This window comes from Pipistrellus hanaki (assembly GCF_964339955.1).
Source record: "Pipistrellus hanaki genome assembly, chromosome: 3".
Taxonomy (NCBI): domain Eukaryota; kingdom Metazoa; phylum Chordata; class Mammalia; order Chiroptera; family Vespertilionidae; genus Pipistrellus; species Pipistrellus hanaki.
The window spans coordinates 168973062-168998682 of NC_140505.1; the positions used below are offsets into that span (position 1 = coordinate 168973062).

Here is a 25621-nt window from a genome sequence, read left to right on the forward strand (position 1 = left end):
ATGGTCAAACGAATGGTCACTTAGCATATTAGTCTTTAATTGTATAGGATTCTATAACAACTTATTTTCCCCTGAGAAACTAGAAATAGCTCATGAAAAATATTTAACCCTTTTCCTTTGATCATTTTATGCATAGATTAGGATGCATGATTTCTCTTTTTCTGCTTCTTAATCAGAATTTTACAATTAAACAATTTATCAATGGTTAAGTGCAACTGAAAGACACAGGACCTTAAGGCTCATCTCTGATTTGAATTACAAAGTAAAAATAAATACTTAATTGTAAGCCTAATGAAACAGACATATAATTATGGCCATGTTTGTGTACAAAAAAAGAGGAGAGTGCTTATATTATTTTAAATCCCAGTAACTTAATGTTTAAAGTCAGCCACAAGCTGAGGTTTTCTCTCTGCTTTGAGGGATTTAGAAGCTTTTCATTCTGTAGTAATTACTGTCCTTGAAAGACAGCTCTAAGATCCTTTGCTTTCTTTTATCTTCTCAGGCCACATTTGTTCACCCTAAGAACTGCTATGCTCCCAGCTGGTTGACGCCTGAGTATTTGGATGCCCAAATATCAGTCCCACGCTTTTACTCCAAAACCAACAGCTTCCTGAAGATTGTTCCTGAACCAAAGCAGCTTAGATGCAATCAACAAAAGATTGTTAATGTGCTTTACTCCCTAAACAGTGAGGCATACAGTGAAGAGTCAAATATAAACTTCTTTTATTTGGTAAGTCTTGTCTGGTGGATTCTTGGATTTTGTCTGTCTGTTTAGCATGGTACAGTTTAGAACTTGTCCAGCAGTTAATGCTATTGGCAACCTAAAAAACAAACACAGAAACAAATAAATAAACACATAAAAATATTCAGGCAATTTTCCTAAGGTTGAAAAACGTACTCTTCTGAGTCTTCTATTTTAAGAATTTAATTATAACTCACATCAAGTAAGTATGCCCCTTTGTGAGAGTAGGATATTGGGCAGATACCAGAAACTAAGTGGAAAGCTGATTTTGATAAATATTAAAAGAAATTAGCCCTTTTTGTTCTGTCCCCATATTTATTCATTTTGACTCTAGAAGGCATACTGAAAGGTGAAAAGCTACAGACTTGGAAATTACAACTCCTAATTAAAATCCTCCACCCTCTCCTATATAGTTAGATTGTTTAAACTTCCTAAGCCTTGGCTGTATATTTGTAATTGGAAATGATAAGACATCTCCTAGGGCCAGTAGTTTGTGTCAGGCACTGTTATGAGGGCTTTACATGTGTTGACTCATTAATCAACCTTCTGAGTAGTTCAATTTGCAAATAAAATAACAAAGGCAAGAAATTGAAATGACTTGGCTTATTCAAAGCCAGGCGGGCTGGACAATTTCAGAGCTTTAGGCAACCCTTACTCAGTGCACTGCATACTATTTAACATGCTTCTAGCACCTAATATATTCTCAATAAATTACAGTGACTTTGTTCTTTTCCAAGTTTTGCAAAGTCCTTTTTTTAATATTTGTTCATGGAAAATATCCTATCTTACAGATAGATCCCTAGATTGTTCAGAATGACAGAATTAACACTAGATTGTTCATTATTTAATAATTTTATGATATATTAAATAATATGATTTCCAATATTGTGTTTTTGCTTCACAGGTGATGGCAAAAGGGGCTGTCTTGCTCAGTGGACAAATGGAAATCAGAGACAAAGGTGTTTACAATACATTAGTATTTTTTAAATATGAACGCCACCTTCATTTTTCTTTATTTTTAATAAAATGTTATAGTGCTAGAGTCAAAATCTTTGGTTAGAAGAGTGCTTAACATTACCATTTGTGATTGGAGGGCAATAGTTAGTGTGATCCAACATAACTTACTAAATATTTTGATGAAAGAGATTTCAGCCAGTTTCTATTATTACCAGGTAATTAAATACAATAGAGGCCCAGTGCATGAAATTTGTACAGGGCAGTGTGTGTGTGGGGGGGGGGGGGGTGGTCCCTCAGCCTGGCTGACACCCTCTCCAATCTGGGAACCCTCCGAGGATGTCCGACTGACGGTATAGGACATCCCTCTCGCAAACTGAGACAGCTAGCTCTTAACTATTCACCTGCCTTCCTGCCTGCCCTAACCACTCTGCCTGCCTCCCTGATCCCTCTAACTACTCTCCCCTTTTGGCCTGATCCCTAACTGCTCTCCCCTGCTCACCTGATGACCCCTAACTACCTCAGCCTCAGACCTGCTACTGTGGCTTTGTCTGGAAGGAGTTCAGGAAGACGTCAAGTCTAATTAGCATAGTACCTTTTATTAGTATAGACTAGAGGCTGCTGCATGAAATTCGTGCATGGGGCTGGGAGGGGTGTTCCTCAGCCCAGCCTGCACCCTCTCCAATCTGGGACCCCTCGAGGGATGTCCGACTGCCATTTTAGGCCTAATCGGGCCAAAAATGGCAGTCAGACATCCTTCTCACAATCCAGGACTGCTGGCTTCCAACTGCTTACCTGTCTGCCTTCCTGATTGCCCCTAACCACTTCTGCCTGCCACTGTGATCACCCCCCTAACCACTCCCATGCCAGCCTGATTGATGTCTAACTGCTCCCCTGCCAGCCCATTTGCCCCCAATTTCTCTCCTATGCCAGCCTGGTCACCCCTAACTGCCCTTCCCTGCAGGGTTGATCGCCTCCAACTGCCCTTAATTGCAGACCTGGTCCCTCTCAACTGCCCTCTTTTGCAGGCCTGGTACCTCCCAACTGCCCTTCCCTGCTGAACATCTTGTGACCATCTTGTGTCCACATGGGGACAGCCATCTCTGACCACCTGGGGGCAGCCATCTTGTTTGTTGGAGTGATGGTCAATCTGCATATTACTCTTTTGTCAGATAGGATTATAGAGAAATGATGCTCAAAACCTAAATACCATTATTGATTCAATTATGCAGTGTTCACATTTGTATACAGAGTTTTCATTATGTAATTCATTTGTCTTTAAAGTAAAGCCTAGTTTGCTCTTTCTATCCATAAGCCATCCCCTTTTATGTAAGGTTACCCCGTGAGCCAGGAGCCTTTGGCATTGCATCCGTTGATGACATCTTCTATTTACACAGCCTGGGATGGACAGTTCTCATTCCCCATCCACATCAGCGCTGACCTGGCTCCTGTGGTCATCATGCTCGTCTACACCCTTCACCCCAGCGGGGAAATTGTGGCGGACACTGTCAAGTTCCAGGTTGAGAAGTGCTTTAAAAACAAGGTGATGTGGTTTTGTTTGTTTGTTTGTTTGTTTGTTTTCTATTTCTTGCTGGTCCCGAGGGAGACAGGTGAGCACTTTTCTCCCTGTCATCTCACTCCTATAAACTTGACAAAGTATTCTCACAATAAATGTTGGTAAAATTAAATTATTAGGGGGATAAGAGAATCGCCAAAACAGAATGAATAAATGTTGGCAGCAATGCCAATCCTGAGATGAAGGGAGGATATTCCTGGAGGGGGAGGGAGGGTGATAGTAGGCAGGAAAAATATAGGTACAGAAATCTATAAAGATGTGTTTGTGGGGGGGAAACCTGAGGCTATTCCAATTCTATTCATATGAACTTATCTAGCTCTCCTTCTTTTCTTCCTCTCCTTCAGGTTAGCCTCAAGTTCTCTGAGGAGCAGGGACTCCCTGGCTCCACCACCACCCTCTATCTAGAAGCAGCCCCGGACTCCCTCTGCGCACTGCGGGCTGTGGATAAGAGCGTCCTTCTGCGGAAATCAGAACAAGAGCTGTCCGCGGAAACTGTAAGCTCTCTGACTTCCCAGTGTTTACCTGGACTCCTGCAAGTCTAACGCTTCAGATGATATTTTTGAGATGGAACATGTTGAAATATCGCATATTCTCTTCCTTTGTTCCTTCGTGGATGATATAATTAATTATTTCTCTCGCCAGACCCAGCACTTAGGGCAATACAGAATTCAGTCGATGGTTATAACAGGGTAGGGATCATATAATAATGTGATTTTGAAAAAAGTAATAGATGTAATTATATGTATGGAGTTAAATCTCTGTGTTGACAGATATGCTTGGCTCATAGCAGGTTTGGCTCAGTGGATAGAGCATCCGCCCCAGGTCAGAAAGAGTCCCCGGTTTGATTCCAGTCAATGGACGCTCGGACCTAGCTTTCAGGCTTGACCCCCAGCCCTGGTCAGGATTCGAGGCAACCAATCGATGTGTCTTTCTCACATCAATATTTCTCTCTGTGTGTCTCTCCCCCTCACTTCTGCTCTTTCTAAAAGTCAATAGAAAATATGCCTTGGTTGCGGGCATATCCCAGGGGAGAGTGTGCAAGAGGCAGCTGATCAATGATACCCTCTCATTGATGTTTCTAACTCTCTACCCCTCTCTCTTCCTCCTGTAAAAAAATCAATGAAATATATTTTATATATATATATATATATATATATATATGTATGTATATATATATCAATCATCAGGTGAGGATTAACAACAACAAAAGTTGCTTGTCTACAATTTAAAGTTAAAATCTATTGATTCATTTTATATTTTCATAAGCGTTTTCAGACTAGCAATCCCAGAATTCACACCAATTTGTTTCAGTTAACTATTGGATATTTTCCCTTTATTTTTAACACAAGTACGTATAAATATGGAAATTTTATTTTTCATTATACCTTACCTTTAATATTATTTTGTTTTAGTTTCAGGTGCACAGCATAGTGGTTAGAGTCATATGCTTTAAAAAGTGGTCCTCCCATTATTTCTAGTACCACCTGGCACCATCTGTAGTTATTACAATATTTTTTACTATATTTCCTATGCTGTACTTTTACATTCCTGTGACTATTTTGTAACTACCAACTTGTACTATTTAATCCCTTCACCTTCTTCACCCAGTCCCTCAAGCCCACTCCCCTCTGGCATCTATCAGTCTGTTCTCTGTATCTTTGAGTCTGTTTTAATTCTGTTTGTATGTTTATGATCATGTTTAAAACTAATTTAATCATTCCAAAAATATATTATTAAAATGATGCCTAGTGTCCTAATCCACTTGGGCTGCTGTAGTATTTGGGCTACCACAGACTGGGTAGCTAATAAATCACAGATATTTCCCTCTGAGATCTGGATGGGAGCACAGTCACAGTCAGATGCAGTGTCTCTTCCTGGTGGCAGACTTCTCACTGTGTCTTGATGAAAGGAACAAGGGCTATTACTTGGGGCCCTTTTATAAGTTATTAATCTCATTCCCAAAGGCTCTGCCCTCCTGACCTAATCACCTCCTAAAGGTCCCGATTCCTAATACCATCACATTGAGCATTAGCATTTCAACATATGAACTTTGAGAAGATACAAACATTCAGACCGCAGCACTAGTGTATTGTCGAAAATGTGCAAAATAAAAAGATAAAAAAAGAAAATCTTTTTAAAAATCACTAATAATTGTAAAAGTTAGGCATATGTATATTTTTGCATATGTACATATTTATTTTATTCATAAAATTATTAGTATAAGTGAAAGTTTATTTTGAAAGTAACCAATGTAAAAGTAAGCCAGCTGAGCAGTGAAAGCTTAGAAAACAAGTTACAGGAGCAAAAGAAGGGCCCTTGGAGCTTAGGGAAGGGGAAGGCAAAGATAAGTCACTTGAGTGGAAGAAGAGGGGGATGGGAAAAGTACAGGTGTGCTCCTTGAAAGAGGTACCTGTGTTTTACAAATAAGATCTCATTGAAAAATGCAATTTTGTATTTTGCCTTTAACACTCTATAGTAGATCTAGTTTTAAATATAAATCTATAAAAATTAATTAATGACAATATCTAATAACCATGAATCAAGACATAAACTGTATAATTTTTCCAATATAAAAGTATCTTACTAAAGTTTTGTTAGGAAAGGGCAGGTTATCTGTATATTAAGTTCTAGGTTTCCGCTTTCTTTAGTATCTTAAAAATGCCACTCCCCTATTGCCTTGCTTTGAATATTGCTTTTAAGACTTCTGACATAAGTCTAATTCATTTGTCCTTGTAAGTTATTTAATCTTTTTTGCCTGAGGGCCTTGAGGGCTTTTTTTTTTTCTTTATATTTTAAACTTGATAGTTTTAGTAAAACACCTGTCCGAATTTATTGTTTTGGGGGAAATTTTCCTAAGTATACAGTGACCCACATAATGCATAAACATAGATTTACAGGATTTGTCTTGAATTATAATTCTAAATTTTAATTTTCCCATTTGTTTCTTTCCCTCCTTCTAGTAAAACTTTATAAATATGCTTCGTCTCTACCTGCTTTCCAATTCAACCACTTTGCCTCTGACCTGTTTTAATTCATTCTTTCTCTCATTTTTATTCTCTTTTTTTTCTGTGCTATTTTTTAACGTTTTCTTTCAGTCGACTTTTTTCTTGAGCTCCTAATAAATTTAGATTTTATTTCTCTTTTATCTTACAGCGGTTCTGTTGGAATTCATTTTTCCAGTTCTTGGTAATTGGTGGAAGAATGAGTTGACTCAAAAGTGTTGGATTAAAAAACATAGTAAATGGTTATGGCACAAACTTTCCGATTTTATAAAAATAAAATGAGTGCTTACAATCATTGAAAACCATGTGCTTTTTTTCCCACAGGTGTATAACCTGCTTCCAAATATAGAACTCTATGGTTATTTCCATCATGGTCTCAACCTTGATGATGGCAAGCAAAACCCTTGCATTCCTCAGAAGGATATGTTTTACAATGGTTTGTATTACATACCTGTAGGCAACTATGGAGATGGAGACACCTATGATCTTATCAGGGTAAGAACATTTAATTTTTTTTCATTTATTCTATCTCAATTTTAATGCTCATACTGCGTATCTATGCTTTGTTATTTATGTAGTTTTTTTCCTATTCTTTGAGATAGAGATCAGTAATCTGCTTTAAAAACACTCAAAAATTGTCTTACAAAAAAAAAAAAGACATTCATTTCTGTTGATTCTTTTGTTGAAAATAAATTAAGCGGCAGCTAAAATTATAAAGCCTCATGTTGAAAGTAATGAGATAGTCTTCAATTTGTTGCAGTAAACCGTATGCAGAAATAGTCAAATAAAGAGTCTAGAATATTGTCTGGGCTACCAATTAGATATGCTGAGACCTCCATAAAAGAATCTTTATTATGGAAGTCACAGATATAAAGGGAATAGGGCAAGAATTAGACAGACTCTAGTTTAAGTCCCAGATCTCCAAATTACTAACTATACGTTGTATATGTGTGTGAGTGTGTATATGTTTGATATTAGTTAGGATCATAGTAGTGCTGTTTGTATTTTTCCCTTAAAATTAAATGAAAAATTATGTTAAATACTTAGCAAAATCCTAGCACATAATGAGTGGTGGATAAATAAGACTATCATTTTTTTCATTCAAATTAGATATTTTTCATACTTCAAATACAAGTGATTTAATTTCTAACATCCCAGACCCTTGCTAGGAGAGGAACTCTGTACATGTAGCACTATAATGTAGCTGATGGACCTGTTTTAGGTCTTGTGTGAAGGAAATGCACAACTTTTCTTTCGCTGTTTGTTTATTTGAAGGCCATGGGTCTGAAAGCCTTTACCAACCTCCATTATCGGAAGCCAGAAATATGCTCAATGGAGTGGAGGCCATTCTCCGGGGGTTCATTTCCAATTGGAAACCCATATCAACCGATGTACAGTGCCCCACCTGGAACTGCATGTGAGTAATCTAGAATTCTGTGTTTGGGAGATGGCCAAAGGAGGATTTGGGGTAAAACTATAAAAAATAGTATTTTACCTGTGAATTATGCCAGGGTTTTTTTTTTGTTTGTTTTTTTGCTACAATTAGACATCCTGCAAAATAGGCAAAATAATGCAGGATGGGAATAGTTTGGGCTAAATGGAAGAACTGGCTTCAAACATGAGAGGAAGTTTATTTTTATTGGTAGAACAAAATATCAGAAGCATAGAGGAGCAGGTAGTGTGTGGTGATATGGAAGGACAGTCATTGTAAGTGAGTATGATACAGGAGAATGAAGTGTCCTTATGGGGCTTTATATCCTTATTGTGTACAGACCATAATTCACAGAATTCAAGGCAGAGGATATTTTTATTCTCAGATAACCAAACAGATGGCATCAGAGCAATGTGTTCAAATACTAATTCCATTTACCACTGAAAGAACTGGAAGCACAAAACTCAGTCATAGTCTTAGCTGAATAAGGTAATTAGGTAGAACTCCAATGCAGACATTTCATCAGGGAAGCAAAATGAAACAAGGTCATGAGAATAGAACTCAAATCAAAGTTGTATTTCAGATCTGAAAATACTTAACATCTTTTAAATCCCTCTGGCCTACCACTGAGGATTAGTACAGTAATTTAAGTGGGGTTGATCCTTAAGATGGGTATCAGAAACACCACTTGAGAACAATGAGAGGCCTGACAATGTTATACAAGGGTAGACTCTCTGAGTTCAAGAGGCCCTATAAAGTCCAGAAGTTGAAACCATTTTGAAGTCCTGGTCAAGAGGTAGAAACTGTCTACTTTTCTGCTACTAGATTAAACCATATTAACAGAGCTTTATCAGACACATCTAAACTTTGACTAAAATGGACTGAAACCCAAAGTCATTCATTTTCTTTAGCTGTTCATTTATTTGTTCACTCAACAAATATTTATTGGGGTCAGAAATTTAGTTACATACAGTAAAAGCAATGGCTTAATCTCTGCTTTTCTGGAACGTTTAGTCTAACAGGGAAACCTTACAGTGAAACAGGTAATTCCAAAAACCTGGGAAGAGTACATTAAATGGAAATAAGGTCAATAGAAATTACCTAAATTTCTCAAGGACCTATTATGTCCTTCTGGAAGAAGTTACATTTATACTAAGGCCTGAAAGAAGTTCTATGAAAAATAAAGTAGGAAATTAAAAACACTCCAATAATGGCAGAAGATGTGGTTCAAAGGCAAGAATCAAGCTAGCTAAAGCAAAGGGGATAAATAGACAGATCATGAAGATCTTATAGGGCATTTAAAGAATTTGGAATTATGCCGAGACCGGTTTGGCTCAGTGGATAGAGCGTCGGCTTGGGGATTGAAAGGTCCCGGGTTCGATTCTGGTCAGGAGCATGTACCTTGGTTGTGGGCATATCCCCAGTGGGAGGTGTGCAAGAGGCAGCTGATTGATGACTCTCTCTCATCGATGTTTCTAACTCTCTATCTCTCTCCCTTCCTCTTTGTACAAAATCAATAAAAAATAAAGAATTTGGAATTAATTCTAATGCAGTAATACACTTAACAAGTTTTAAGCAGACAACCTAATATGTGTTTTCAAAAGAACTCTGCTCTGTGGAAAAGAGGATTTGAACTTGTGCTAAGACTGTCTGTATGAAATGTTACAAAAGCTAGTAATAGAGTTGAGAGACAGTGGTGATTGGACTATTAATGAAAGGGCTATTTTCATTTGGTTGGTTATGATAAGAAAAGCAGGATGTAGGGAGCGAGGGCTGAAAGACAATTCTTAAATTTCCAATTTGGGTTAAGTGGGTAGATTTATTTTGGGACCTGTCATGGAGATGGGAAATACTGGAGAAAAGCAGGGAAAGATACAATGAGTTTACTTTTTGGACAGTTCAATTTGGCATGCCAGTAAGGCAGCCCAAAAGAAATGAGCACAAGGGTGTTGCATGCACAACCTGGAGCTCAGAAGAGAGGTCCAGATGGGAGACAGATTAGGATACCTCAGCATAAGTATTGTAATGAAGCTAAGTGTGAGCATATCTATGTGGACACAGTGCACAGTGAAGAAGCTATGTGTGAGGATATCAATGCAGACATAGTGCACAGTAGGAAAAAGAAGACCTGAAACAGAGCTCTCAGGAACAGAGCTGGTATTATGCAAGTTAACTAGTGACTCTTGAAAAGGGCATGGTGATTAAGAATGTCAAACTAACCCAGAGACCAAGCAAGTACAGAGTTGACAATATCAATGTCATTAGAAGCTTCAGTGAAAGTCATGTTAGCAGAATTGGCAGCTACCAGACTGTTTTCTGGCCAACACGAGGGTGTCAGATGAGAAACTGGATTCAGTGACTAGACATCACTTTTTCTAAGCTTAGCTGTGGAGGAACAATGAAGGCTGACTATTTGTTGTTAATAATGGGAGAGAGCCGAAACTGGTTTGGCTCAGTGGTAGAGTGTCAGTCTGCGGACTGAACGGTCCCGGTTCGATTCTGGTCAAGGGCATGTACCTTGGTTGTGGGCACATCGACATTTCTAGCTCTCTATCGCTCTCCCTTCCTCTCTGTAAAAAATCAATAAAATATATTTTTAAAATAATAATAATAATAATAATGGGAGAGAGATGAGCATCAACATGCTGATACCTAGAATGAGATATACGTTTATTGACAATGAGCCTCAGGAGCAAATTCTTATATTGCTTCACACTGAGTATATATGGTTAAAGACATAGCTTATAGGTGTGTGTCATTGAAACGCGTGTTTTCATTCTTCCAAAATAAAGCATTTCTCTTTTCTTTTACCTGATGAAGTCGCCAGTGATAACTTAGGCCTTGTAGAATTGGCTATCACAGAAACAGTAAGAACGAACTTTCCAGAGACATGGATATGGGACCTCGTCAGTGTCGAGTAAGCTTTCAACAATTCTCTTTCTCATGTGTCTTTATTTCTATTTTCTTTTTGTTATTATTATACTAAACATTATTTCTGGGTACATAAAGCAATACCACATCTGTAAAATTATATAATACCATTCATTTGTCTGTGCTGACCAAATTTTTTTTCTTCAGAATTTTTCTCATTTATTAATTTCATGCCTGTAGAAGTAACATGCCTCAATTTAATGAAGAAAAAAAAAGCAATTCCTTTTTTAAAGGAATGTGACCTTTTTAAGGTTAAAGTTCATAAAAATACAGCTCTCAAGACTTATTTAAACACTATAAGCCTTTTGTAATTCTTCATTAATACTTATCTATCTATCTATTTATTTATTTATTTATTTATTTATTTCTCTGGACTGATTTTTAGGTCCCAGTTTAGACAAAAATTTCATTTTGCTAATAATCTGTCCTTGTAGTTCCTCAGGTTCCACAAATGTTTCATTCCTCATCCCTGATACCATAACTCAATGGGAGGCAAATGGCTTCTGTGTGAATGGTGACGCAGGGTTTGGCATTTCGTCAACAACTGCTCTGGAAGCCTCCCAACCTTTCTTTGTTGAAATGGCCCTACCCTTCTCAGTTGTTCGAAATGAACGATCTGATGTGATTGTCAATGTCTTCAGCTACCTGAGTACATGTGCAGAGGTAAGTCTGTCCCCTTTGCTCTGGAGACCAAATCTAACAAGGGCAAACAAAGGTACTTAATATTTTCCTGGAATATGACCACATTCTTTGCATTCTCCAATGCAAAATGGTGCTGGAAGGTAGTAAAACTTGTTTCTATGGTCCTCAAATGAAAACAACGGCTTTCATTCACAGCGGTGATTTAAATACTGTTTTGAGAATGTCAATTCATAATGATATGTGTTCTGGCTTATTTATCTTTGTATAAGAAGAGTCATTTGATATGTTTTATCTCTGATAACTTAAAATAGGTAAAGCAGGATTTTCTCAAGTTGGGAAGAGGAATAAGAACAGCAAAGCATTTTAGCATGCCACCCTCATTGCCATGACTTTTTATTTTTTAGATTTCTGTGCAACTGGAAGAATCTGAGGATTTTGAGGCAAATATCAGCACCCCTAAAAACAATGGCAGTGAGGTTATTAAACCTGGACAGAGAAAAACATATGTCTGGACTCTTATGCCTAAGAAGTTGGGTAAGCAGCTATATACCTATGCCAATCTCTGGTAGAAAACCAGCCCATTTATATTGACCCCATTTTTCTTAAATTGTCTATACCCACGTTCAGCAAACTGTGGCTTGCAAGCCACATGTGGCTCATTGGCCCCTTGGGTGTGGCTCTTCCACAAAATACCACAGCCTGGATGAGCCTATTTTGAAGAAGTGGCATTAGAAGAAGTTTAAGTGTAAAAAATTTGGCTCTCAAAAGAAATTTCAATCATTGTGCTTTTGATATTTGGCTCTGTTGATTAATGAGTTTGCGGACCACTGGTCTATACAAACAATTTTCTCCATCCCATTTTTAATCCTACTTTTTTAAAATTCTCAATTAAAAAGTCTTATTTTTATTAGCTAATTTCTGGTTGCTAATATTTGAGTAAAGGAAAACCATTCTTCATTTGTATAAAAGCATAATATGATTAAAATACAATAGAAATGGCCGAAGCCAGTTTGGCTCAGTGGTAGAGCATCTGTCTGCGGACTGAAAGGTCCCAGGTTCGATTCTGGTCAAGGGCATGTACCTTGGTTGTGGGCACAAGAGGCAGCTGGTCGATGTTTCTCTTTCATTGACGTTTCTAGCTCTCTATCTCTCTCCCATTCTCTCTGTTAAAAATCAATAAAATATATTTTAATAAATAAATAAATAAATAAATAATACAATAGAAATGCTAATTTCCGTGACCTATAAAATCTATATATGTTATCCCAAACAAAGGCCATATTTTTATTAATGCTGACCAATCTCTTCACTTCTCACTTATTCCTTTCTCACCTATCAGCATGAACCCATGTCACTTATACAAAAATTGCTCCTCAATTACAGTAGTCAGGATTTGCAAATTTATTAAATACTAGAGGCCCACTGCATGAAATTTATGCAAGAGTAGGCCTTCCTTCCCCCAGCTGCTGGCACGGGCTTTCCCCTGCCACCCGATCTCAGGCTACTGTTACAGCCCCAGCTTCACCCAGAAGGTTGACATCCAGTCTAGTTAGCATATATGCCTTTATTATTATGGATATCATGAGACAACAAAAACGCTGAGCACTTAGATGGAGATCAAACACTGAAAAGCATTGTCTCAGTGTATATATTACTTACAATATAGAAAAATAAATTTGCAAGTATCTTCTTGAAAATATAAGGAAAGGGAAAAGTTAAAAGGATTCCAATAAACAAAGAATGATAGATGTGGTAGATGCATGATTGTCATTATTACTAATTTTAAAAATTAAGTATCATCAAAATTTTCTTTATTTCATGTCCCATATTTATTGTATTATTTCTCTGAGTTTTTAAAATTTATTAAGGTGCCTGGCTGGTGTGGCTCAGTGGTTGAGTATCAACCTATGAACCAGGAGGTCATGGTTTGTTTCCCGGTCAGGGCACATGCCTAGGTTGCAGCTCAATCCCCAATGGGGGGCATGCAGGAGGCAGCCAATCGATGATTCTCTCTTATTATTGATGTTTCTATCTCTCCCTCTCCCTTCCTCTCTGAAATCAATAAAAATATATTTTAGAAAGTTAAAAATTGTATCATTTATTAAAGTGACACTGGTTAAAAATATTATATAGGTTCCAGGTGTACAATTCTATAATACATCATCTGTATACTCTATGTGTGCTCACCACCCCACGTCAAATCTCCTTCCATTACCAACAACCAGTATTTTTATGAGATTGTTTTAATTCATTTGTGATATTTAACTGCCTAAAACTACTTTCCCTTTTAGATTTTTGCTTCTCAATTTTTCTAACTACACCAAGTCTTCAAAAATTTTACCCTGAGAATTGAGTTCAAATACTGTACTAACTTATATGGTTTTATGGCATTAAGTGGGGGACACAGTTCTAAGAGGGAAGTATCAAAGGCTTTCTTAAAAAGAAACAAAATACAACAATAAACAAGAACAGTATATTGGTTATACATATTGGTATATAGGCAAGTAGGTGATATTAAATCAAAAGAATTATATTTCTCAATCCTCTGATTTTTTGCAATTTAGGAAACTGGAGATTATGTGACCTTGATATTACAGGGGGTTAAAAAAAAATAGATTGCTTGCTAGTACTTGATTTAAATCCAGTGCCCTGCCGAAACCCGTTTGGCTCAGTGGTAGAGCGTCTGTCTGCGGACTGAAAGGTCCCAGGTTCGATTTCGGTCAAGGGCATGTACCTTGGTTGCAGGCACATCCCCAGTAGGGGGTGTGCAAGAGGCAGCTGTGGTCGATGATTCTCTCTCATTGACGTTTCTAGCTCTCTATCTCTCTCCCTTCCTCTCTGTAAGAAAAATCAATAAAATATATTTAAAAAATAAGATAAAGTAAAATAAATCCAGTGCCCTTTCCACAATGTCTTATTTTCCTATTTTTGTTTATTTGATCTCAGGATAAGTTAGGAGCCCTGGTTATCTGATGGTATGTCCCTATATTGTCATCTATAATATAAACAATATCAAGGAATCTCCTCATTGACTTTTCAAAACTATTATTTTTCCTTCAAGTTTCTCAAGTTCTAATTAATTAAATGAATTGCTCATTTAATAGAAGGAATCTTGAAACAGGTAAAACAGAATATACCAAATTCTTTCCTATCAGGAGAAAGAATGTATTTTAGTCTAAGCTTAAATAGGATAGAATTCAGTTCCTCCAATTGAATTCTATCATTTCCCATCATAGAAGGATCCAATGGTCAATCTAATGTATTTTTGGGAATATTTTCCAGGTAAAATGAATATCGTTGTAGCCGCTGAGTCCAGACAAAGTAGTGCTTGCCCAAATGCAGATGAGCAGCAAATTCTAAGCTGGAAAGATACTGTGGTCAAAAGTTTGTTGGTAGAGGTATGTACATGCCAAACTATCAAGCTCTCCCAAGTGAGAATAGTATCTAATAGGTTAAATATTAAAAGACATTTCCTTTGAAGAGACTTCATTGACCATAGTTACTCTTGACACAGGCCACGTCATCTGACCCAGAATAGAAAAACATCTCTTAAAACAAGCTTGATGATTTTTTGTTTGCTCCCAACTCATGATGTTTCCTGTACACTTATTTTTATTCCCTTCCCCTTTTTAATTGACTCCAACCCAAGGCAAGTCTACTTGCTTTACAGTCCTATGTCGTTTCCATCATCCTCACCTGCAAAAAACTTGGTCTATTGCAGATGCTAACCAGCATCAGCATCTGTCATGTCCCAAAATGATAACAAAGTTGTCTTTATCCCAAATATGGGAGGACAGGGCCTAACATGAATGTTGGTAATGTACAGTGACTCCCAGGTATAAACAGAAGGGGGCAGTGAATGGATCTTCTCCCAGGGGCCAACACGTCCCGCCATGCCTATGTATGTTGATGCTCAATTACTTTTCCTTCATGGAAAGATCATCCAGACTCATTACTTTGTGCTTGTTTTTATTTACCCTTTGACAGCCCGAAGGTATTGAAAAGGAAATGACTCAAAGTTTCTTTATCCATACAACAGGTAAGAGGATCTTTTACGTGGTAGACTTAGTCCTAATGAAAATTTAGCAACACTTATCATGTTGAGTACCCCAGAGATTTCATTCAAATTACCTAATGGGGGATTTTTTTTTTTTTTTTTTTACTTCCTAACATAATGGTATAATTTTTGCCATTAAAAAACTATAGAATTTAGGGTGTTTTGTTTTATTTTATTTTAGTTTAGTTTTAGTTCACCCAACTCATTGGTCTGCCTCAAACTATTTTTCTTACTTTATATATTTTCTGCTCCTCTTGTCATATGATTGTGACAAACTGTTGAACAGTGGTAAATCGAGATTATGCCCAAATTACACATATTGTAACCTTTGCTTTTGTACTCTTGGGATGAAACAATCACTGCCCCTCAATTGCTTGCTTAATGACCTTATAGTTCTGTTTTATCTGATTGATAATGGCATTATTTTAATGACTAATAGGCATCTCTTTACCTATTGTGTGTGCTATTTTATATGTCCTAGTCAGCAGTTTTCGCCTTTTTTTTTTTTTTTTTTTTATACTTAAGTAGTATAGGCACTAAACTAATGGAGAATAGTGGCCATTATCTAACATGCAAATACCATTTTTTTAAATGTATTGTTACTCTAAACTAGATCAAAACCTCAATTTACGTCTTCTAACAAGCAACTTGTAAAATTTTTTAAAAGGAATATATTTCATTATGTGTTTGTACCACAAGTCTTTTTCTATTGTTTATGAAAAGAAGCCATCACATTGTTTATTTTATTGATATTTTCTTTCCAGACACTAATGTCTCCATGACAATAGTTTTGGATTTGCCAGATAACGTGGTAGAAGGATCAGCCAGGGCCTTTATCACTGTTGTGGGTAAGTTGGTTAAATTTTGTGTTTCACAATTATTTGAAAAGTCTTGATTGAGGTGGTCTTTAAAAATTCCTTAAAATAACAGGATGGATAGATTTTTCTTATGCTATCCATTGGAACAGAATTATTTTTGAGGATTATCCTCTAAACTTGTATTCATATGAGGATCTGAAGGAATTATAGCATTATTTTCAAATCTGTGTCCCTAGGGAACATTTGTTCCGGTGGATGGTAATTGGTGTTTAGAAAATGAAGAGTTGTATTATATTAATATGAAATATTAAATTCCCCTTTGGGGAATCAGAATATCTTTGCTTGTTTTAAATGCTGGAAATATCCCCAGTAATAGGAGATATTAGTAAAACTTGTTTATCTATCATTAACATTAACATTTTGGAGGAAAGGAATGGATTACAGTTTATAGTTCATAGGATCAATTTCTCAAAAAACAAAGAAGCAAACAAACCTAATTTTTTAACTTTCTCTTCCCTGGTAATGAGATTTTTTTTCAGAAACAATTTTTATACCAGAAACCCCATTAATTTTACTCTTCATATCTGTCTCTTTTTCAGAATTACTTCATGAAAAATTTCCTTGTTTCCACCTTTTAGACTCAATTTTTAAATATTTTCTACTTTCACTATGCCTCTTTAATCTGTACTTATTAATGCTCAGATGCCAACTTTAAGTGATAGTAACTTTCTGCTTTTCCTATTTTTAGGGGATGTTCTAGGACTTTCGATGCAGAATCTTGAGAATCTTCTGCAAATGCCCAGTGGAGGTGGAGAGCAGAATATTGCCCTGCTAGCGTCTGATACTTATGTCCTTGACTACCTGCAATCTACTGAACAATTGACAGAGGAAGTTGAATCTAAGGCTTTCTCTTTCTTATCTAACGGTGAGAAGGTTCAAGTAATTTCTGCCCATAATAGATGAAATCAGTGGTTCCTGATACCAAGATGTCAAAAAGCTGAAAGTGGATTTGAACTGAGTATAGTCTGAGTTTGAACTATGTTTTTGTTTGTTTTGTTTGGGGTATTTTCAAGATTTTTTTAGACTTTAATATCTGTGTGGTCATTTAGTTTTACAATTTAAATCTGCAGCATTTCAAATTATGAAGTCAGGTTTTTTTAGTGCCTAATATTTTGCCAAACTACTTTGTGTGTCCCTGTTGCTGCTATTATTGTAGCTAGAAATGGTTCATTTATCAACTTCTGTATGTATCTTTCAATTGTGTTTCATTGCAATGAAGTGATTGAATGTATGTGCAGAAAAAATACATAAACCTTGTAAAAATGTGATGTTAAGGAAAAGTCAGAGGTACTATTTATTTGAGTTTTCTTTTCAGAAAGATAATGCAAACAAAATAACCTTAATGAAATTTTGTAAATTCCAATTATTGAGCTAGGCTCAGTCACATGTAATATCTCCTTTTTGATGATTTTATTACTTTACTGGTATAACTATACGAGAGGCCCAGTGCATGAAATTCGTGCATGGAGGTTGGCGAGAGGAGTCCCTCAGCCCGGCCTGCACCCTCTTGCAATTCCACAGGGATCAGGCATAAAAAAGGCAGTCACACATACTTCTCGCAATCTGGGCTGCTGGCTCCTAACAACTCGCCAGCCTGCCTGCTTGATCGCCCCTAACCACTCTGCCTGCCTGGCTGATTGTCCCTAATAGCCTCTGCCTGCCTGACTGATTGCCCCTAACCACTTGCCTGCCTGCTTAATCACCCCTAACTGCTCGCTTGCCTGCCTGATCACCCCTAACTGCTCTACAGCTGCCTAATCACACCTAAGCACCTCTGCCTGCATGCCTGATTGCCCCTAACCACTGGCCTGCTTGCTTTATCACCCCTAACTGCTTGTCTGCCTGCCTGTTTGCTCCTAACCACCTCTGCTTCGCCCTGGCCACTGTAGCTTTCTCTGAAAGTACGTCCAAAAGGTTGTTTGGCTCTCTGGTCTAATTAGCATATTACGCTTTTATTATTATAGATTGTCACATAGTATCATTAAATCCGGACAAGGTAGAAGTTATTTTTTCTCAATATAGATAGAGAACCTGAGTTTCAGAAGTTAAATTGAAATGATCATCTAGTAATTTATGTCTATCTAACACCAAAACACACGGCTCATTTACTACATCATTCTTTTTCTTCTAACTTTCTTATATTGACAAAATAATTTCCTGCAATGTTGTATTTTAGGCTATCAAAAGCAGCTGTCTTTCAAGAACATTGATGGCTCATATAGCACATTTTGGCGGAGGAATCAGAAAGGAAGCATATGGTGAGACATGAAAATTTTATTTTAAAGTAAAGTAGGCAGAAAAGGTAGACAAATGATCACTTTTGATCTGAAATGATCTGAGGAGGGCTTATGAGAGAGTGAGAGCAGTTGAGTTCAGTGGAAATAGAAAAAGCAAAATGGGTTTCAACGTGAATTTACAAAGGTGAATCTAAATAATACTAAAATAGTTGGTTATTCCAGTTCTACTGCAGTCTACCTAGAGTCTCATGGCAAATTTAATGAGAGCCCCTCTACTTCCATAGCTTGTTAACTCCATGGAAAATGCCACAACTTAGTCTGCATTTCTCAGAGTCCCATGTTTACTCAGGAGAGTAAAACAAAGCATCTATTATAGTTATACCCGCTCTCACCATAAAAGGATAATCTAATGAACTATATATTTAGAACTTTGTGGAAATTACCTACTCTTATTTTCACATATTGCTATTCAAAACATTTTATTGCCCCAAAGACCAGAGCCACTATCCATACTCTTAGTCAACATTAGCCAAATTGGATGCACCCATACCCCAAAGGGGACAATGGTGGTGACTCTGTGGAGTTGCTGACATTATCATTGCTTTCTTATCCGACCTTTGTCTAACTGGTGGTATGCATTGCAGGCTCAGTGCCCTTACCTTTAAGACATTTGAGAGAATGAAGAAGTATGTTTTCATTGATGAACAAGTTCAACAACAGACCTTCATCTGGCTTTCGAGCAAACAGGAAAGCAATGGTGGCTTTAAGAGTGATGGCGAGATTTTCCACAATGCCTGGGAGGTGAGAGATTAACAGTAGTATGTTTTCCTTGCTCCTTTGTTTTGTCTACCTTTTCTGCCTCTGGCCTAACTACCCTGGAACATGAATATTTTTTTCTTGTGAATATTACCTTTTCTGAGTCTGCTGAAGTCATAGGCCGGTGGCGTATTAGTCAGCAGCATCACTGAGAGATATAGCTCCTCGTGAATCTATTATTTATTTGCCTTACTGTCTTTAGCCCTTCCATGGAACCAATCTATTTTAAGATATAAACTAGAGAGAGGAGGATGGGGTGAAAAAAGGAACTTAGAGAGGAGACCTTCATAAGTTTGGAGACAGAAGATATACTAAAGGAGGGGGCCTTGAGTAAGGAATTCATTCCTATTTATGGGTGACAAAAAATTTTAGGGAGAGTATCTAGTAAATTACATTGTTTCAAGGAAGCACTCTCCCGATACCTTCTCAAGTCAAAGCATGAAGGGCTAGCTTGCCCTAAGTCAAAACGAAGATGAGATGATGTATGTCTTGGACAACAATCACTCCTTCCCTTTTCTGTCCATCTTTAGGTAAATCACTAGCATTCTCCCTCCTGTTTTCCTTTGTAGACTGCTACCCACCTCCATCCCATCCTGTGTCCTTGATTCACCTCACATTTGTATTTCCCTCTATAAATCCCTTATCATGATATTTTATCATGCCCTGTTAGCCTCTAGGATATCCTGGGCTTTTCTTTTGTGTCTTATTCATAATCACCACCTTTTATTTTTGGATTTTTTTTTTCCATAACTGTGTGTGTGTGTGTGTGTGTGTGTGTGTGTGTGTGTGCGCGCGCGCGTGCGCGCGCATTTTGGATTGGGTCAGAGAAAGAAGCAAGGAGAAAAATAAAAACCTGCACTGCAGCGGAATGGTGATACAACCTGCTACAGCTTAAGTGTGTGCTTTGGGTCCCCACATCTTATTTTAGTGCCCGACATCTCCAATTATTTACACCTTTACAACTGAGCTCTTCAGAAGTGTCTTTTTTATTTTTATGGAAGAGAGAAGTCACCTTTTGCTTAAATAAATAAAACAAGAATTTAATATTAGATCAGTGGACCCCAAATGCCTAGTGAATGTTATTTGCATTGGTATCACTAAAACACCCATTAAAACTCATTTCCCTATTCTGTACTCCTGACTTTTTGAATCAGAATCTCTTATGTGAATACTGGTTTATTTCATAAGTTCCCCAGGGTAATTTTATGCACAGTTTACAAACTACAGAACCTACAAATGTTTTTCTAATTTTATACCGCAAGAATCCATGAGACCTGATCATTGTTACCACTTAGGATACTTTTCCAGGGATGTTTAAGAAGCTCACAGCAACTTTCTGTTGTATCCTATGAGAAATCGTTTGCTTTTTCAAATTAATACCAAATAAAATAAAATAAGGCTCTTCATATAAATTGCTTGTAATTCATGCTTAATACCAGGCCACAAAAATACAATTATACATGTCATTAAGTATACTTGAGATTAATTGTATGTTTTATTTCATTATTACACAGGGTCTTACTGAATTTTTATTCAAACAGCATGGTTATTAACAATTTAATTTAAAAATTACACATTTTCAGGTTTATAAATAATAGTAATTGTTTTCAGTGCTTCTTTTATCCCTTGTCTCACTTCAGAAGGATAGCTGTTCTTTTGTGCTCTGCCATCCTGTATGACTCATTGTTCCTTTGTGTTTAGGAAGAAGAAGAGGAGGAGGAGGAGGACATTTTACTCACTGCATATGTTGTTGGAGCATTCCTTGAAGCTGGGCTCAATTTTACTGTAAGGATTCCCATCATCTTTCTGTTTCAGTCAGCTGAATGCCTATTGGACAGACTGTGAAATAAGAGTGATTTGGAATTCTTACACCAGATGAAACATCAAAAGAACACTTCATTCATTACCTCTCTTTGAGTTGCTGTTACTCAAACTATTTTTCACTCATAGAAATCTTTGATGAACACTATTGAGATTTCCCCTAGGGAGAATATGTACTAGTATATGTACACACACAGGAGGTTTTCATTCTGTTTTCAGTATTTACAGATCTTCTGAAGTTCAGCCATGAATTTTAGATTAAGAACCCATGCACTAAATATAACCATAACCTAGGTTCTGTTTCTCTAACCAATTCAATGTGTAAACATTTCAACGTAAGTGTTGTTCATCTTGGCTGCCTCCCAACCCAAAGGTTAAGTTATCTGATTGCACACTCTGTTCCTGAAAAAGGATACTAGGAACTTTCAGGATCATTGTTTACCTCAAAAACCATCTTTAGAAATATAAGCTTCTATTTTGGGTAATCGAATAATGCATCTTAAGTCTAAAAGTAAATGTGTATTCTTAGCCACATATAATAAATTTATATTATTAACTAAAATATGATGGATCAGATATAGAAACCAGAATTTTAAGATTATTTAAATTTTATTTCTCAAACACTAGTAATCCATCTAAAATTAATTGTATTGATACTTATAATGAAAAATACATATGCATATATATGAACAGGTTTGAATGTAAAATATGTTTTAAGGATACATAATTTCAGGTGTAAAGTGTGATTGGTTTTTTCAGCAAGTTTATGAAGTGTTCGTGTATAATTTTAAAATATGTTGTCTTTCTACATGACTAGTTTCCTGCTCTGCGACATGGGCTCTTTTTCCTGGAGGAGGCAATGGAAAATGGTGTCACCAATGGCTACAATCAGGCAATGCTAGCTTATGTTTTTGCATTAGCTGGAAAAGAGGAGAAGGTGGAATCCTTACTCCAGGTTCTGGATCAATCTGCTACCAAAGAAAGTAATTATTTACTTTTGCTAATAGAGATGGCCTTGGGAATAAAGTGATGAAACTTCCTTGGCATTCATGTAGGGACACTCTTTTTTCCCATTTGCTTTTTTATTTTATTTTATTTTATTTTATTTTATTATTGACTAAGGTATTACATATGTGTCCTTATGCCCCCATTGCCCCCACTCATGCTCTCACCCCCCTGGTGTCTGTGCCAGGTTTGGTTTCTTCCGAAGCCATATTTTTGGTTTGTAGGCAACCATCTCCTCTCTCCATGTTCACATTGTGGGAGTTTTCTGTGTTCATCACCCCTGGTGTCCCTTTCACATATCCAAATTTCCTCTTCTAAGGACACTAAGTGGATTGGATTAGGGCACACCCTAACAGCCTTGTTTTAACTGAATCACCTCTTTCAAGGTCCTATATCCAAAAAGAGTCACATTCTGAAGTTCTGGCATTTAGGACTTGAACATGTGAATTTTGAGAGATACAATTCAGTCTATAACAGAGGCCAAGAATGGAATTTGCATCATTTTATATGCAATCAAGTTCTCTTTATAAGGACTGTGTTAAAATTCTTCCTTTTTCTCAGATAATGTAATATATTGGGAAAGAGCTAAGAAACCCAAGACAGAAGCACACCCATACTTTATTCCTCCGGCCCCTTCCGCCGACACTGAGAAGACTTGCTATGTGCTGTTGGCCATCATTTCCCAAAAAGCTCCTGACCTCGCCTATGCTAGTCAGATTGTGCAGTGGGTTGCTCAACAAATGAATTCCCAAGGAGGCTTCTCTTCCACCCAGGTAACTGATGCGAGTCTGGTGTTAATAACAATATTTGACAGCAAAGATAAAGGATATTTGCTGTTATAAGTCCTATTCTAGTCAGTTAACAATGATTTATTACTTCTTGTGTATCAGAGACTCTATTTATGTACAGATTAATAAAGTGAAGTACCTTTTCAATGAATTTTGCCTGATCTATATCTCTATTTACACAGTAAAAATAAAATGTAAGGCTAGAAGAGATTGTTGTCATAAGTACCAGATTCTTGATGATAAGTTAGATAGCTGATGATATTATGGTTAAACTACATATCAAGCAAGGAAAAGTATTTTTCTTTACTTCTGTTGTCTGCACTTTGGGAAAAATAGATGAAATGAGTGGATAACAGAAAAAATAGTTCTGAAAAACAATTATGTACTAGTATATCTTCTCTTAGCAGGAAAAATAATTTTAAATGCAAAGAAATGAAGCTTTATTCCCTCAGGGAAAATCTTCACTCCCCTCTTGGCTTTACTTTTGTTCAGTCTTAGCTTCTGACTAAAACCATGTTTGTGAATCTCTTAACAGCTATCTCCAAATGCAGTCACGTTCTGAGGTTCAGACTTCTCTCTTTGAAGATAGTTGGTTATAAGCATCGTCCAAGGCAACTTAATTACATAACATTTTGATTTTTCAGAAAGTGTTTGGCATTACTTACAAAAGCAGAGATTATATAATCTTTTAGAAAAATAAAATCTGATTAAGATTTGTAGAAGAAAATCAATTTAAATGGTAGCAACTAGCACAAGCAAATGTCCTGTCCTTTAGGAGATTGCTTCTCATTGTTCTATTAGAGGCCCAAAGCATGAAATCATGCATGGGTAGGGTGCCTAGGCCTGGACTGCGATCAGGGCCAACCAGGACCTTCCGGCTGCCAGCCGTGCCTTCCTTTGTTTTGCACCACCCCTTGGTGGTCAGCACACATCATAGTGAGTCTCCTGTTCAAACTCCAGTGGGGACAATTTGCATATTAGGCTTTTATACAGAGAGATTGACCTGTCTTGGGATGTTTCATGGACTGATTCAAATTTCATTGTCTTTTTTTTAATAATAAATCTTTTTGTTCAGATTATTACAGGTGTTTCTCTTTCCCCCTTCCCCCATAGCTCCACTCCACCTGATCCTCAACTCCACCCCATGCCCTTACCTCCCGCCCCTGTCTTCATCCATAGGTGTAAGATTCTTGTCCAATCTCTTCCCTCACCCCCTGAGAATTGTTAGTCCAATCCCATTGTCAAATGATAACTAAAACTTGCAGCGTAATGGAGCTGGTACTATTGCTTATACTCTTCCATATAGGACACTGCTGTCTGTCTTCTTGCCGTAACCCGTTACATGAAGCTAACATTCGCCAACGGTGAAAACAATGTTACCGTTAGCAACGAAGAATACAGTGAGGTCTTCCAGGTTAACGATGACAACCGCTTACTCATCCAGCGTTCAGAACTAACAAAAGCATATGGACAATACACAGTGGATGTAGAAGGAGAAGGTTTTGCATTTATTCAGGTAATAGAAGTCTACCTGAGAGGGAAATGAAATGACTGTTGCCAGTAAAAAAAGTCAGACTATCAGTTGAGTTATATATGAAATGCTATTTTACCATTTTACATATTTCTGTCATTATTTCTACTCATTCTCTAATTAATAGCTGAAAATGCAGGTTATTTTATGAGAGGTATTTAATCTTAAGGATAACTGGGTAACTGGGGAGTTTCTTGAGGAATGTCACTGTTGAAAAGTATTCTGACATTTTTATTAAATTATGTTGTTGAAGATTCTTGTGTATTCTGAAAGCTAAATAATTACATTTAGCCTAATTCCCTGATAAGTAGAGACATAAAATAAAGTACATTAATCATGGAACTAAGAGAAACAATAAGTCCTACATGTTTTACTACAGAAAAAGTAGATGGATTTTTTTTTTTCTTAATGATTTGTTATCTTTCCTAGGCTACCCTTAGGTATAATGTGCTACCATCTGAGAAGGAATCCGGATTTTTCCTTTCCTTGGAAATGGCAAAGAAAAACTGTTCAGGTGAATTACAGAATGATTTTGAGCTGACAGTAACCATCAAGTAAGTGTCCATTTTAATATCAATGATTATTTTAGACAGTAACAACATAACAAAATATGAACCATAATTACCAATGATGATTTTACTTGTTGGTGCATAATTTCTATAGCACAGTCACTTTATGGCTTTTTGTCTAGATACCACAATTTAGTACATCTGAAGCTAAATCAGAGCTAGAATTATACAAATATAACTTATATTGTGTGCAAGTGAAATTTGCAAGCTTCTGACACACCAATACTACAACAATGTTTTTTGGGTGTTTATTTTGTTTTGTTTTGTTTTGTTTGTATGGAAATGCTGTTCATTTTGGACAATAGAGATACTATTTTTCCACCTAAAAACAAGCACAGAAAGGCCTAGAGGACAAAACCTACAAATGTTATTTTACAGAGTAAAATTTCAGATTTTTAATTTTTACAGTAGGAAATCAAAATAAGTATCTTAAAATATAAAATGTAGACACTAAAGAGTTTTAACCTTAGTTAATATGTGAATAAACACTGAGAAAAATTAGTTTGGAGTATTTTTCTTAGGATTTCCAAATAATAATATCACGAACATCAGAGCTAAAATAAGAACTAAATACATTGTAGAACTCTTAACTTCATGTCCCAACAATCCTTTCCAGTGTTAAGGACATAGCCTAGATCTC

General features: G+C 36.7%; 1 protein-coding gene across 1 annotated transcript in view; it reads left to right on the forward strand.

Annotated features, from left to right (window-relative positions):
- The window catches only part of LOC311619070 (ovostatin homolog 2-like), a 41142-nt gene that overhangs the window by 11962 nt on the left and 3559 nt on the right, over positions 1-25621 (forward strand). Inside the window, exons 12-31 of the mRNA XM_084877002.1 lie at positions 503-730; positions 1647-1701; positions 3094-3239; positions 3617-3766; positions 6599-6769; positions 7550-7691; positions 10527-10623; positions 11072-11300; positions 11684-11813; positions 14562-14677; positions 15267-15318; positions 16101-16184; positions 16903-17079; positions 18391-18472; positions 19096-19252; positions 20969-21052; positions 21906-22071; positions 22655-22866; positions 24188-24397; positions 24842-24966. Coding sequence (XP_084733128.1) covers positions 503-730; positions 1647-1701; positions 3094-3239; positions 3617-3766; positions 6599-6769; positions 7550-7691; positions 10527-10623; positions 11072-11300; positions 11684-11813; positions 14562-14677; positions 15267-15318; positions 16101-16184; positions 16903-17079; positions 18391-18472; positions 19096-19252; positions 20969-21052; positions 21906-22071; positions 22655-22866; positions 24188-24397; positions 24842-24966 — 2813 coding nt within the window. The remainder of the gene's footprint in view (positions 1-502; positions 731-1646; positions 1702-3093; positions 3240-3616; positions 3767-6598; positions 6770-7549; positions 7692-10526; positions 10624-11071; positions 11301-11683; positions 11814-14561; positions 14678-15266; positions 15319-16100; positions 16185-16902; positions 17080-18390; positions 18473-19095; positions 19253-20968; positions 21053-21905; positions 22072-22654; positions 22867-24187; positions 24398-24841; positions 24967-25621) is intronic.